Genomic DNA, 12,088 nt, shown 5'->3' with positions numbered 1-12,088 from the left:
AATGTCTCCCAACAAACGTAACCTCAGAATGTCCGTGTGCGCGTGTACATGCGGTAGGGAATATAGATTGTAAGCTCCACTGGGGCAGGGACTGATGTGATTGTACAAATATTCTCTGTACAGCGCTGCGGAATATGTGTGCGCTATATAACAGTGGTAATAAAGAAATAATAAATAAGCTGCGGACATATGCAGCCTAGCGAATAAGCCTGAATCAGACCCAACGTGATGTTTATGCTGCCTTGTCATGAACCGGTGTAATACACAGAGAATGGGATTCTACTACACAAGTTGCCTGGAGCATTGTCATTTACAACTGGACAATGACAAGCCCTAATTTGGAGATATGATCAAGTGGAGAGAGAGGGGAACACCACAAAAATCCTCAGCCTGCGGCCTGACAGACAGGACGGGACATGTATGTGTGAAATACCCAGAAAGTAGCTGTAATGGGAATCCCAATAATAACTACAAGCTGTAATACGGGATGGGAACATCTCTATAACTGACAATTAGGGCCATAAATAAGGACATTGCTCATTCAAAGCAGGATTGGTTTGCACTTTCAGATTGTATTTACACCTACACAGTATGTGATGCTACACATTACTGGATGAGCAGTATACACAGCCCCGTACGTAAGTGATACAGCCCCCCCCCCCCCCCCCATGCAGTATACAAGTAGCTCCAAATGATGGAGAACCTCATTTCCTGAGGCCAAGAGCCGTCCTGAACATAACACAATATTTTCATGATGTATCATTCACGTGGCTTTGGTATATGGGAACGGTATAGTGACCAGTGAAGCGAGCCATGCGAGTATATGCACTATGCTAATTGGAGGTTGAAGTGCTCAGATGTCGACATTATGAACAATATTGAAAACTTGTGTCGGCAGTTCTGTGTGCTGACCTTTTCCATGTCGACCATTTGCTTGTGACAACTCTGTCAATGTCGACTTAGCGTACATCAAGCTTTTGTCAGTGTCAGCCTTTGGTGTCGACCAATTAACTGTTGACTTAAATGTTGTTTATCCAATGATCCATACACAGGAAAACAGTCGACATGGTCAAGGCCGCTGCGGAATATGTGTGCGCTATATAATACCTGGTAATAATATTCTCTGTACAGCGCTGCGGAATATGTGTGCGCTATATAATAACTGGTAATAATCTCTGTACAGCGCTGCGGAATATGTGTGCGCTATATAATAACTGGTAATAATATTCTCTGTACAGCGCTGCGGAATATGTGTGCGCTATATAATAACTGGTAATAATAATCTTTGTACAGCGCTGCGGAATATGTGTGCACTATATAATAACTGGTAATAATCTCTGTACAGCGCTGCGGAATATGTGTGTGCTATATAATAACTGGTAATAATCTCTGTACAGCGCTGCGGAATATGTGTGCGCTATATAAATAACTGGTAATAATCTCTGTACAGCGCTGCGGAATATGTGTGTGCTATATAATAACTGGTAATAATCTCTGTACAGCGCTGCGGAATATGTGTGTGCTATATAATAACTGGTAATAATATTCTCTGTACAGCGCTGCGGAATATGTGTGTGCTATATAATAACTGGTAATAATATTCTCTGTACAGCGCTGCGGAATATGTGTGCGCTATATAATAACTGGTAATAATATTCTCTGTACAGCGCTGCGGAATATGTGTGCGCTATATAATAACTGGTAATAATATTCTCTGTACAGCGCTGCGGAATATGTGTGTGCTATATAATAACTGGTAATAATATTCTCTGTACAGCGCTGCGGAATATGTGTGCGCTATATAATAACTTGTAATAATAGTCTCTGTACAGCGCTGTGGAATATGTGTGCGCTATATAATAACTGGTAATATTCTCTGTACAGCGCTGCGGAATATGTGTGCTCTATATAAATAACTGGTAATAATCTCTGTACAGCGCTGCGGAATATGTGTGTGCTATATAATAACTGGTAATAATATTCTCTGTACAGCGCTGCGGAATATGTGTGCGCTATATAATAACTGGTAATAATAGTCTCTGTACAGCGCTGTGGAATATGTGTGCCCTATATAATAACTGGTAATAATATTCTCTGTACAGTGCTGCGGAATATGTGTGCGCTATATAATAACTGGTAATAATAGTCTCTGTACAGTGCTGCGGAATATGTGTGCGCTATATAATAACTGGTAATAATAGTCTCTGTACAGCGCTGCAGAATATGTGTGCGCTATATAATAACTGGTAATAATATTCTCTGTACAGCGCTGCGGAATATGTGTGCGCTATATAATAACTGGTAATAATAGTCTCTGTACAGCGCTGCGAAATATGTGTGCGCTATATAATAACTGGTAATAATATTCTCTGTACAGCGCTGCGGAATATGTGTGCGCTATATAATAACTGGTAATAATATTCTCTGTACAGCGCTGCGGAATATGTGTGCGCTATATAATAACTGGTAATAATATTCTCTGTACAGCGCTGCGGAATATGTGTGCGCTATATAATAACCGGTAATAATATTCTCTGTACAGCGCTGCAGAATATGTGTGCGCTATATAATAACTGGTAATAATAGTCTGTACAGCGCTGCGGAATATGTGTGCGCTATATAATAACTGGTAATAATAGTCTCTGTATAGTGCTGCGGAATATGTGTGCGCTATATAATATCTGGTAATAATATTCTCTGTACAGCGCTGCGAAATATGTGTGCGCTATATAATATAACTGGTAATAATAGTCTCTGTACAGCACTGCGGAATATGTGTGCGCTATATAATAACTGGTAATAATATTCTCTGTACAGCGCTGCGGAATATGTGTGCACTATATAATAACTGGTAATAATATTCTCTGTACAGCGCTGCGGAATATGTGTGCGCTATATAATAACTGGTGATAATATTCTCTGTACAGCGCTGCGAAATATGTGTGCGCTATATAATAACTGGTAATAATATTCTCTGTACAGCGCTGCGGAATATGTGTGCGCTATATAATAACTGGTAATATTCTCTGTACAGCGCTGCGGAATATGTGTGCTCTATATAATAACTGGTAATAATATTCTCTGTACAGCGCTGCGGAATATGTGTGCGCTATATAATAACTGGTAATAATATCCTCTGTACAGCGCTGCGGAATATGTGTGCGCTATATAATAACTGGTAATAATAGTCTCTGTACAGCGCTGCGGAATATGTGTGTGCTATATAATAACTGGTAATAATATTCTCTGTACAGCGCTGCAGAATATGTGTGCGCTATATAATAACTGGTAATAATAGTCTCTGTACAGCGCTGTGGAATATGTGTGCGCTATATAATATAACTGGTAATAATATTCTCTGTACAGCGCTGCGGAATATGTGTGCGCTATATAATAACTGGTAATAATATTCTCTGTACAGCGCTGCGGAATATGTGTGCGCTATATAATAACTGGTAATAAAGTTGTGTGCGATTCCGTGTATTGGGAAGTGAAGCCGGATACTGACGGGTCTCTTACCTAGCATGGGGCTGGGGCAACTGCACATATACTGCACTACTATACTGGTGATGAGCTGGCCGGTGTAAAGTCAATGGTCGCAGCAGGTTCCCGTTTTCCAAAGAGCAAACTCCGTTGATCAGGAAGTCACATTATTATTATTATTATTATTATAATTTTATTTATAAGGCGCCACAAGTGTTTCGCAGCGCCGTACAAAGGAACAATACAGGGAGACAAAGCTTGGCATAACATTGAATAAATAACAAAAATACGGTACAAATAAATAGCGCCACAGATCAATACACATTACAGCTTAAAATGTAAGTAGTGAGGACTCAATCAACATACAACTATAGGCTTGATGCCAATGATGGAGATGAGTATGCGGACAAAGATGGTCACTGAGTGTTGGAGTATAGGAGAGCTGTGAGTGAAATGTGAAGAGAAGAGGGCTTTGACAACAGGAGGGAAGAGGGCCCTACTCGGAGGAGCTTACAATCTAGTAGGAAGGGGAGACAGACAGATTACAAGAGGTGCAAGCGAGTGGGTGGTGGTTAGATAGCAGGATGTAAACAGGCAAGGGGTCGGAGAACCAGCTGGTTTATGCAGTGGAAGGGTACGCTTTGATGAATAGGTGAGTTTTCAGTGCCCGTTTGAAGCTTTGCAAGGTCGGGGAGAGTCTAATGGAGCGAGGGAGTGCGTTCCACTGAAGGGGTGCAGCACGGACATAGTCCTGTACTCTAGCATGGGAAGCAGTGATCAGGGTGGAGGAGAGACGACAGTCGTCAGCGGACCGTAGAGGGCAGGAGGGTGTATGAATGGAGATGAGGTTAGAGATATATGGAGCAATGGAATTAGAGATGGCCCTGTATGTGAGTGTGAGGTGTTTGAAGAGGATTCTGTAGGGGAATGGGAGCCAGTGCAGATTTTGTTGAAGGGGAGTTTAGCATTAGGGATACAGACAGCATCCCTACGGTCAGGACACCGGTCAGGATACAGTGGTGCCAGAACTTTGAAAGAGATCAGAATATCGATAGCCACCATCGCAAACTTAAGTATGCCAGGGCAGGAGAGGTTCAGGCCGAGGGGTGTGTGTGTGTGTGTGTGTCAGGCCACAGCAAGGTAGTAAAATAGGTTATTGTGACTGCGCACAGCTACAGACATGCATTCTGTGCCAGATATGTACACACACACACACACACACACACACACACACACACATTACACTAAATACTGTACACAACCCTGCAGTCACTAACACTAGTAAAATCATTTTATGTTTCTAGGAGCATTTAGAGAACTGCACAATAACTAAGAGGGAAAAACTATTTTAATAAGTAGTTTAATGGTTCCTCAGCTCCACATTCTGTGATCCTCCCACACAATGTGCCAGTTCCCCCAACAACTCCCTAATTTACTTGGAAGTTAAACGTATTAAAGCACAGGAAAGTAACACAACACATGCTATTGTGGGGAATACAACAGTGTGTGCTCTGAGCTAGGAGAGAATAGCTGGAGAACATAATCTGCCCCAGATACAATCACAGCCTACAGGATAGGTGAAGGAACATCAACCTATCAGTGACTGGGAGACCAGGCTATCAGTGAATGGGAGACCAACCTATCAGTGACTGGGAGACCAACCTATCAGCGAATGGGAGACCAACCTATCAGTGACTGGGAGACCAGGCTATCAGTGAATGGGAGACCAACCTATCAGTGACTGGGAGACCAACCTATCAGCGAATGGGAGACCAACCTATCAGTGACTGGGAGACCAGGCTATCAGTGAATGGGAGACCAACCTATCAGTGACTGGGAGACCAACCTATCAGCGAATGGAAGCCCAACCCATCAGTGACTGAGAGCCCAACCTATCAGCGAACGGGAGACCAACCTATCAGTGACTGGGAACCCAACCTATCAGTGACTGGGAGCCCAACCTATCAGCGACTGGGAGCCCAACCTATCAGTGACTGGGAGACAAGACCATCATCAAATGGGAGCCCAACCTATCAGTGACTGAGAGACCAACCTATCAGTGACTGGGAGCCCAACCCATCAGCGAATGGGAGACCAACCTATCAGGCGACTGGGAGCCCAACCTATCAGCGAATGGAAGCCCAACCTATCAGCGACTGGGAGCTCAACCTATCAGCGAATGGGAGACCAACCTATCAGCGAATGGAAGCCCAACCTATCAGCGACTGGGAGCTCAACCTATCAGCGAATGGGAGACCAACCTATCAGCGAATGGAAGCCCAACCTATCAGTGACTGGAAGCCCAACCTATCAGTGAATGGGAGCGCAACCTATCAGTGACTGGGAGACCATCCTATCAGTGACTGGGAGACCAGGCTATCAGTGACTGGGAGACCAACCTATCAGTGACTGGGAGCCCAGCCTATCAGCGACTGGGAGCCCAGCCTATCAGTGACTGGGAGCCCAACCTATCAGCGACTGGGAGCCCAACCTATCAGCGAATGGGAGACCCAGTGAAAACTCCCATGTCGACCTTTTGACTGTCGACCTTGCCCATGTCGACCTACTGCTTGTGTCGACCTAATGTCCTGTCAACCTAGACCCATGTCGACCTTGACACATGTGGACCTAGACCCATGTTGACCTTGCTGCCTTTTGACCTAGTGGTGTCGACCCAATGTTTGTCGACCTAGTTGGTGTAGACCTAACAACCCACACCCGTAGGGCGCAACAGGGAATGAATGCAGTGGCAGATTCAAGCGTAAGGGTTTTGGCCAGCCACCTCAGGGGGTGTGGCCAGCCACCTCAGGGGGTGTGGCCAGCCATCACAGAGAGACTTGGCCAACCATTGGATATGACATGTAAAGATTAGGGCCCAGTTATAAAGACGAACCCTCCTATACACCCCTACTGTGATAGCATACTTCCGTACTCCATGCAACTCTGAATTACGTCCTACGCGTCCAACCTCCCAAGTGATCAACTCCAAATGTAAAAGGGAAGTGACTTGTCCCTGACGCAGTCATCACACCAAGGACAAGGCTGATCCTAAGGTCTCCTGAGTACTGAGTCCAGCTGCTAGATCCCCCCAGCTCACGTATCAATGTTTTGTTGTCCTGCCTGTTCCTTCTTTTGGCATTTTACAACCTCCCTGGTGACAGCAGCTGCCAGCGAATATCACTGGGAACAACATTCCCAGATCTGCTTCCAGCAGTGAGAATAGTGACAGAGCAGCACCCGGGCAGCCAGTTACCCCAAATCCCCCGGTAACTACTGTGTTAGATAAATAGCGAAGGACGGTTACAGTAACATCAGCCGCATGTTTCCATGGTGACCGCTTCGCGATTCAGTGATGCAGGGCTCATAGATGCACCAAGATGCTACCAGCTGGGCTGGGAACGGGATGTCGGTAGTCAGAATAACGACACTGGCATTCCGACTGCCTAAATATTCTACTGAACTATCCCTCCCCTTTACATATGCTCCCTCCCATATACATCTCTGTCTGCACATGTTACATCAGCCCCACCTGCAGCGCAGCATGCTTTCTCCAGGCAGGCGTGTCTACAGCTCTACCGGGCCCCAGTACTAGGAGGGGGCGTGGTCAGTCCTATCCCTGCCTGCCTAAAGTACTGTTTGTAATGGAGAAGGAGGGTGTGCAGTGGGCAGCGGTGTAACTATAGCACCGCAGCCCCCGCCACCGCGCGCGGGGGGGGCGCTGTGCATGTGGGGGCGCCGGGGGCTGCGGTGCTATAGTTACACCCCCCCAAATCCCCCGCAGACTTACCTATCTCGCTGGTCCCGGCAGCTCCGTTCTTCTGCTGAGGACCACCACAAAATGGCTGCCCCCATATAGCACACAGTTCTCTGAAACTGTCTGCTGTATGGGGGTGGCCATTTTGTGGTGGTCCTCAGCAGAAGAACGGAGCCGCCGGGGCCAGCGCGATAGGTAAGGCTGCGGGGGGATTGGGGGTGCTTGGCGGGGCGGCGCCCCCCCCCCCTAATGGCAGGGGGGCGCCCAAAACTTAGCTACGCCACTGGCAGTGGGCTACCACCAAGCCCCTCCAACTGATCCGGGCCCGGATCTGGGTGAAAAATCTCCCCCCCTCTCTGCACCACTATCTCCAGGTGTACAGTTCCTGTACCTGCTTTTTCCTGCTTTATTCCCACCTCAGTATCAGACCCTTTGGGGGGGTATTCAATGTGTGAATGACAATATTACCGATGGTCGGAAATACCGGAAAACATTTATTTAATGTGGCCATTACTGACCGCATTGAAGCCTGTCAGATCTGACTTTCTAAAACCCTTCCGCATTCAGAATCAAACACTGAATACCCCCCTTTATCTTCTGTTCTATGCGTCACTTTTAGGTGCACTGTATCAGTAACAATGGGGGTTATTTTGGTTCACTCTTTCTGACAAAATCCTTCTTAGATGGACAAAACCATGAGCACTGCACTGGGGCAGATGTAAAATGTGCAGAGAGAATTAGATTTGGGTGAGTTATTTTGTTTCTGTGCAGGGTAAATACGGACTGCTTTATTTTTACACTGCAATGTAGATCTCACTTTGAAGTAAAACCCCACCCAAATCTAACTCTCTCTCTGCACATGTTACATCTGCCCCACCTGCAGTGCACATGGTTTTGTCCATCTAAGAAGGAATTTGGCCGAAAGTGTGAACTAGAATAACCCCCAATGTCCTAATGTTATCACGTTACGCTGTATTTTTAAATGTATTTTAAATTCTTTTAATTATATTGATCATTTTTTGTCTGTACTCGAGGAATTTTATACTTTTTCAAATAAAATGTTATACTTTGAATGAATTTACCCAGGACAGTATTTTGATGGTACTTGATGCCATTGGGAAATGTAATATAGTGATGGTTTTTGGGCCATTCCAATCCTGTTCTATATACAATACCGGCTCTATAGAGAGTAAAAGGTTTCTTATTGATAAATTATTGGTTGGTAAAGCTCCTGGAACAGTCCCAGTCTCCAGAATAAATATCAGCTTCTCCTTTAGCCTTATTATTATTATTGTTATTATTATTATCGTTTTCTGATATGGCGCCACAAGGGTTCCGCAGCGCCTTACAATACATGATTGAGCGAAAAACAAGAAAATAACGAATTACAGTACAAGACAATTTAGGACAAGTAAATGGTAAATATGGATAGTTGTATCAGGGGACAGGACACTGTCACAATTATCAAGGTTGCAATATATATATATATTCTAAGAAAAGCCCATGAGGAGAGAGGGCCCTGCTCGTGAACGCTTACATTCTAAAGGGGAAGAGACAGACTGACAGGGGTGACACAGAAGGGGAGGGGCAGACTGACAGGGGTGACACAGAAGGGGAGGGGCAGACTGACAGGGGTGACACAGAAGTGGAGGGGCAGACTGTCAGGGGTGATGCAGAAGTGGAGGGGCAGACTGACAGGGGTGACACAGAAGTGGAGGGGCAGACTGTCAGGGGTGATGCAGAAGGGAAGGGGCAGACTGACAGAGGTGATGCAGAAGGGGAGGGGCAGACAGACATGTGTGATGCAGAAGGGGAGGGGCAGACAGACAGGTGTGACACAGAAGGGGAGGGGCAGACTGACGCAGAAGGGGTAGAAGTGAGCATAAACAGAGAGTTAGGATGAGAGATGGTCAGATATAATTAAGAAGTGGGGTCTAGAGTGGCCAGATATAACCTTGGAAATACTCAGAGACATGACATCTGCCGTATGGATCAATAGGTCACACTTTTTTACACCTAGGTACACATGGCTGAGACCATCCTCTGATAAATCCTGCTACCTTTCTAATAGCTGGCTGTACGCAAGGTGAAACCGGCGTCTGGGGGTGTGAACTGTCCGTTTAATGGGAGAGCTTACAAAAACGCAGGTGTGTCAGAATAAAACACTCGGCCTTGTAGGAAAACGCAGAGGAGTCCAAGCATTTTAGGGGAGGGTGTGTGACATCAGCACCAGGCCGGATATACCTGTATTAGGGGAGGGTGTGTGACATCATCTCCAGGCCGGATATCACTGTACTCATAGCAGCCGCTGGGGGGATTGTGATGGGATTTGGACATATTCACAACTATTTGCACAGTGAGTACATTCATTTGTAAGGCGGGATTTCATCCTAATGGGGCGGCATCTACCTGACCGCTGGCATCTACACATTCGTGGTTGTGGGATCGGGTCTGAACTCCCCCCTGAATCAGGCCCTCAGGTATGTCTTAGCACTATACATTGGCAGTATACAATTGCGCCATGTATTGAAAATATACAATAGTTCTATTCAGTGGCATTATACATTGGTAATATCCATGTTGACATATCGACATGGGTCAACATGTCACCAACCCGGCACTAACTTGGGTTCAAGTTGCGGTGTGAAACGGGTATTACTTGCTATTAAAATCACTATTATTAGTGGCAGTGGTAATAGTTGTATAACTGCTGGTCCCCCCACAATGCGTTTACTTGCGGCAATTGCAAAATGATTAAGCGCCATCGTTTCCCCTTTCACAAGCGATTAGTAAATTGCGCACAATAAGGCCCAGAGCGTCTACCCCTGTAATTATGTCATTGTACAGAACTGTCTAACAAGTCCGGTCTGGGATCTGCGCATCACACAATGGGGCAGCAGAGGATAAGTCTGTCATTACAATACATGGGACTCAACCTGTAATTAACGCCCCCAGCTAAGGCCACTTTCCTGCTATAGGAAGTGTTTCCATCCAGCCCCAGAGAGAGGTCTGGGGAAGAGAAGCTGTGCATTGCTTGTGTACCATTAATCAGCCTGCGCTTGGCAGGGGCTGGATGACTAGCACAGGCTGAAAGGGGCAGGAGAAGTAAGGAGGCTGCATTCTTCCTATTTAAAGCTGCAACACTTCAAAAAAGCTTCTTGTTTGCTGACTTTGTCTTGGAGCTCAGAGGGGAGACAGACACAGACACTGGTGGCTTTAATGGTGCTCAGAAGACCCTGAATTTTTTTTTTCCCACCCCAAAAACAGGAAAGTCACATGTCTAATAATTAGGCATTATGAATTTACTACAGAAGAGGAATTGTCTGCTTTTTACACTTTTTATAGGACAGTTTCTGGCCGCACGAGCCCAGTATGAAGAGAGTGGTAAGTGCCAACAGAAAAACTTTTTGGGGTGTTTTTGTGATATGGACTTTGGGACCCACTTGGAGAATTGTTGTCGCTTGTTGGTTGTGTAAGTCTCTCCAGCAGCAGACTTTTATTAGAGTTACACAGCTGGTGTGGCTTTATGGCAGTGCACAGTGGTGATCAGGCACCACACCATGCCATGTGTTACCTGGCAGAGGTGAGAAGGGACTGATGGATGAGGTGCAAGGCACTGGGTTCCTGCAGTGGCTGCAGAGTTCGGCTGTTCCCAGCTACACTAGGGTGGAGTCCCTGCTATGTCTCCAGGCTTTGTCTTTGTTGAGAAAGAATTTCCCTGTCTCCTTTATTACTTCCATAGACTTTTCTACGCTGCAGTTTCTTCAATTGTGCAGAATTTTCTAATTCTGGTTTTTCTTTGGCAAATTCCTATCCCACTTCTAGGATGTGTCCTTCCATGTGTGTGACCTGAGCGGTCTCCTGGAATCTATTCTCTGTCCTTCCATGTGTGTGACCTGAGCGGTCTCCTGGAATCTATTCTCTGCTCCGTCTGATTGTGTGTAGAGAGTTTAAGGCGAATTTGGAGTTTGAGTGCTGGCAGGAGCCTTGTTCTCCCCCTGGGATTCTCCTGCTTAACATAACAAAAGATAGAGTGCTGGAGCCTGTACTGCACTCACCAGATTTGGGGTCACTATATAATGTACTATAACAAAGCTGTGGGGTTTAATGGATGGACAGATACATCTGTATTATCTTAATAGCAAGCAGTGTAACAGACCCATAGATGGGAACCAACCCGAACAGGCAGACATAGATGAGTTACAGTGTCGCATACAGGGATACGGTCACTAGGCCTACAAGCATTGGGTCGACACCACTAGGTCAACATGCATTGAGGTCGACATGACTGAAGGTTGACATACAGGAAGGTCGACGTGACTGAAGGTTGACATGGATTAGGTCGACACAAGCATTAAGTCGACATGGGGAATATCGACAATCAAAAGGTTCACATTGGTTTTTCACATTTTTTTTGATCCGACGTGCTGCCAGGTGATATTTTATGCCCTACCAACCACTAAGGCATGGTGGGAGAATAAAATAGTGTGTCGATCGTAGCGAGACACCGTACCCAAAGCATGGCTCGCTACGTTTCACTGTCCATGTCGACTGTGTCGAAATTCGGGACAAAAAAAATGTGAAAAACAACATGTTGACTGTCGACCTTCCCCATGTTGACATAATACCTGTGTCAACCTAATGACCCGTCGACCTTACCCATGTCGACCTTCACCCGTGTCGACCTTCAGTCATGTCAACCTTCATGAACATCGACCTAGTGGTGTTGACCTAATGCTTGTCGACCATCTTGCTGTCTGCCCAATGATCCATACCCGGCAGACAGGGATGAATTACAGTGTCACATACAGGCAGATAGAGATGAGGTACAGCGTCACATACAGGTGGACA

General features: G+C 45.8%; 1 protein-coding gene across 2 annotated transcripts in view; it reads left to right on the top strand.

Annotated features, from left to right (window-relative positions):
* The window catches only part of COL5A2 (collagen type V alpha 2 chain), a 174,400-nt gene that overhangs the window by 41,290 nt on the left and 121,022 nt on the right, over positions 1-12,088 (top strand). The window contains exon 1 of one of the 2 annotated variants that reach the window (XM_083154256.1): positions 10,292-10,621. The exons of the other annotated variant lie outside the window; for it this stretch is intronic. Within the exon in view, the coding sequence (XP_083010382.1) occupies positions 10,534-10,621 (88 nt within the window). The 5' untranslated portion in view covers positions 10,292-10,533. Of the gene's footprint in view, positions 1-10,291; positions 10,622-12,088 lie in introns of those variants that run through there. 2 annotated transcript variants of the gene reach the window in all.

The sequence above is a fragment of the Crinia signifera genome, chromosome 7 (genome assembly GCF_055691185.1).
Source record: "Crinia signifera chromosome 7, ASM5569118v1, whole genome shotgun sequence".
In the NCBI taxonomy this organism is placed as follows: domain Eukaryota; kingdom Metazoa; phylum Chordata; class Amphibia; order Anura; family Myobatrachidae; genus Crinia; species Crinia signifera.
Note: the sequence above shows the minus strand (reverse complement) of the source record. Positions and strands in the feature narration are given on the sequence as shown.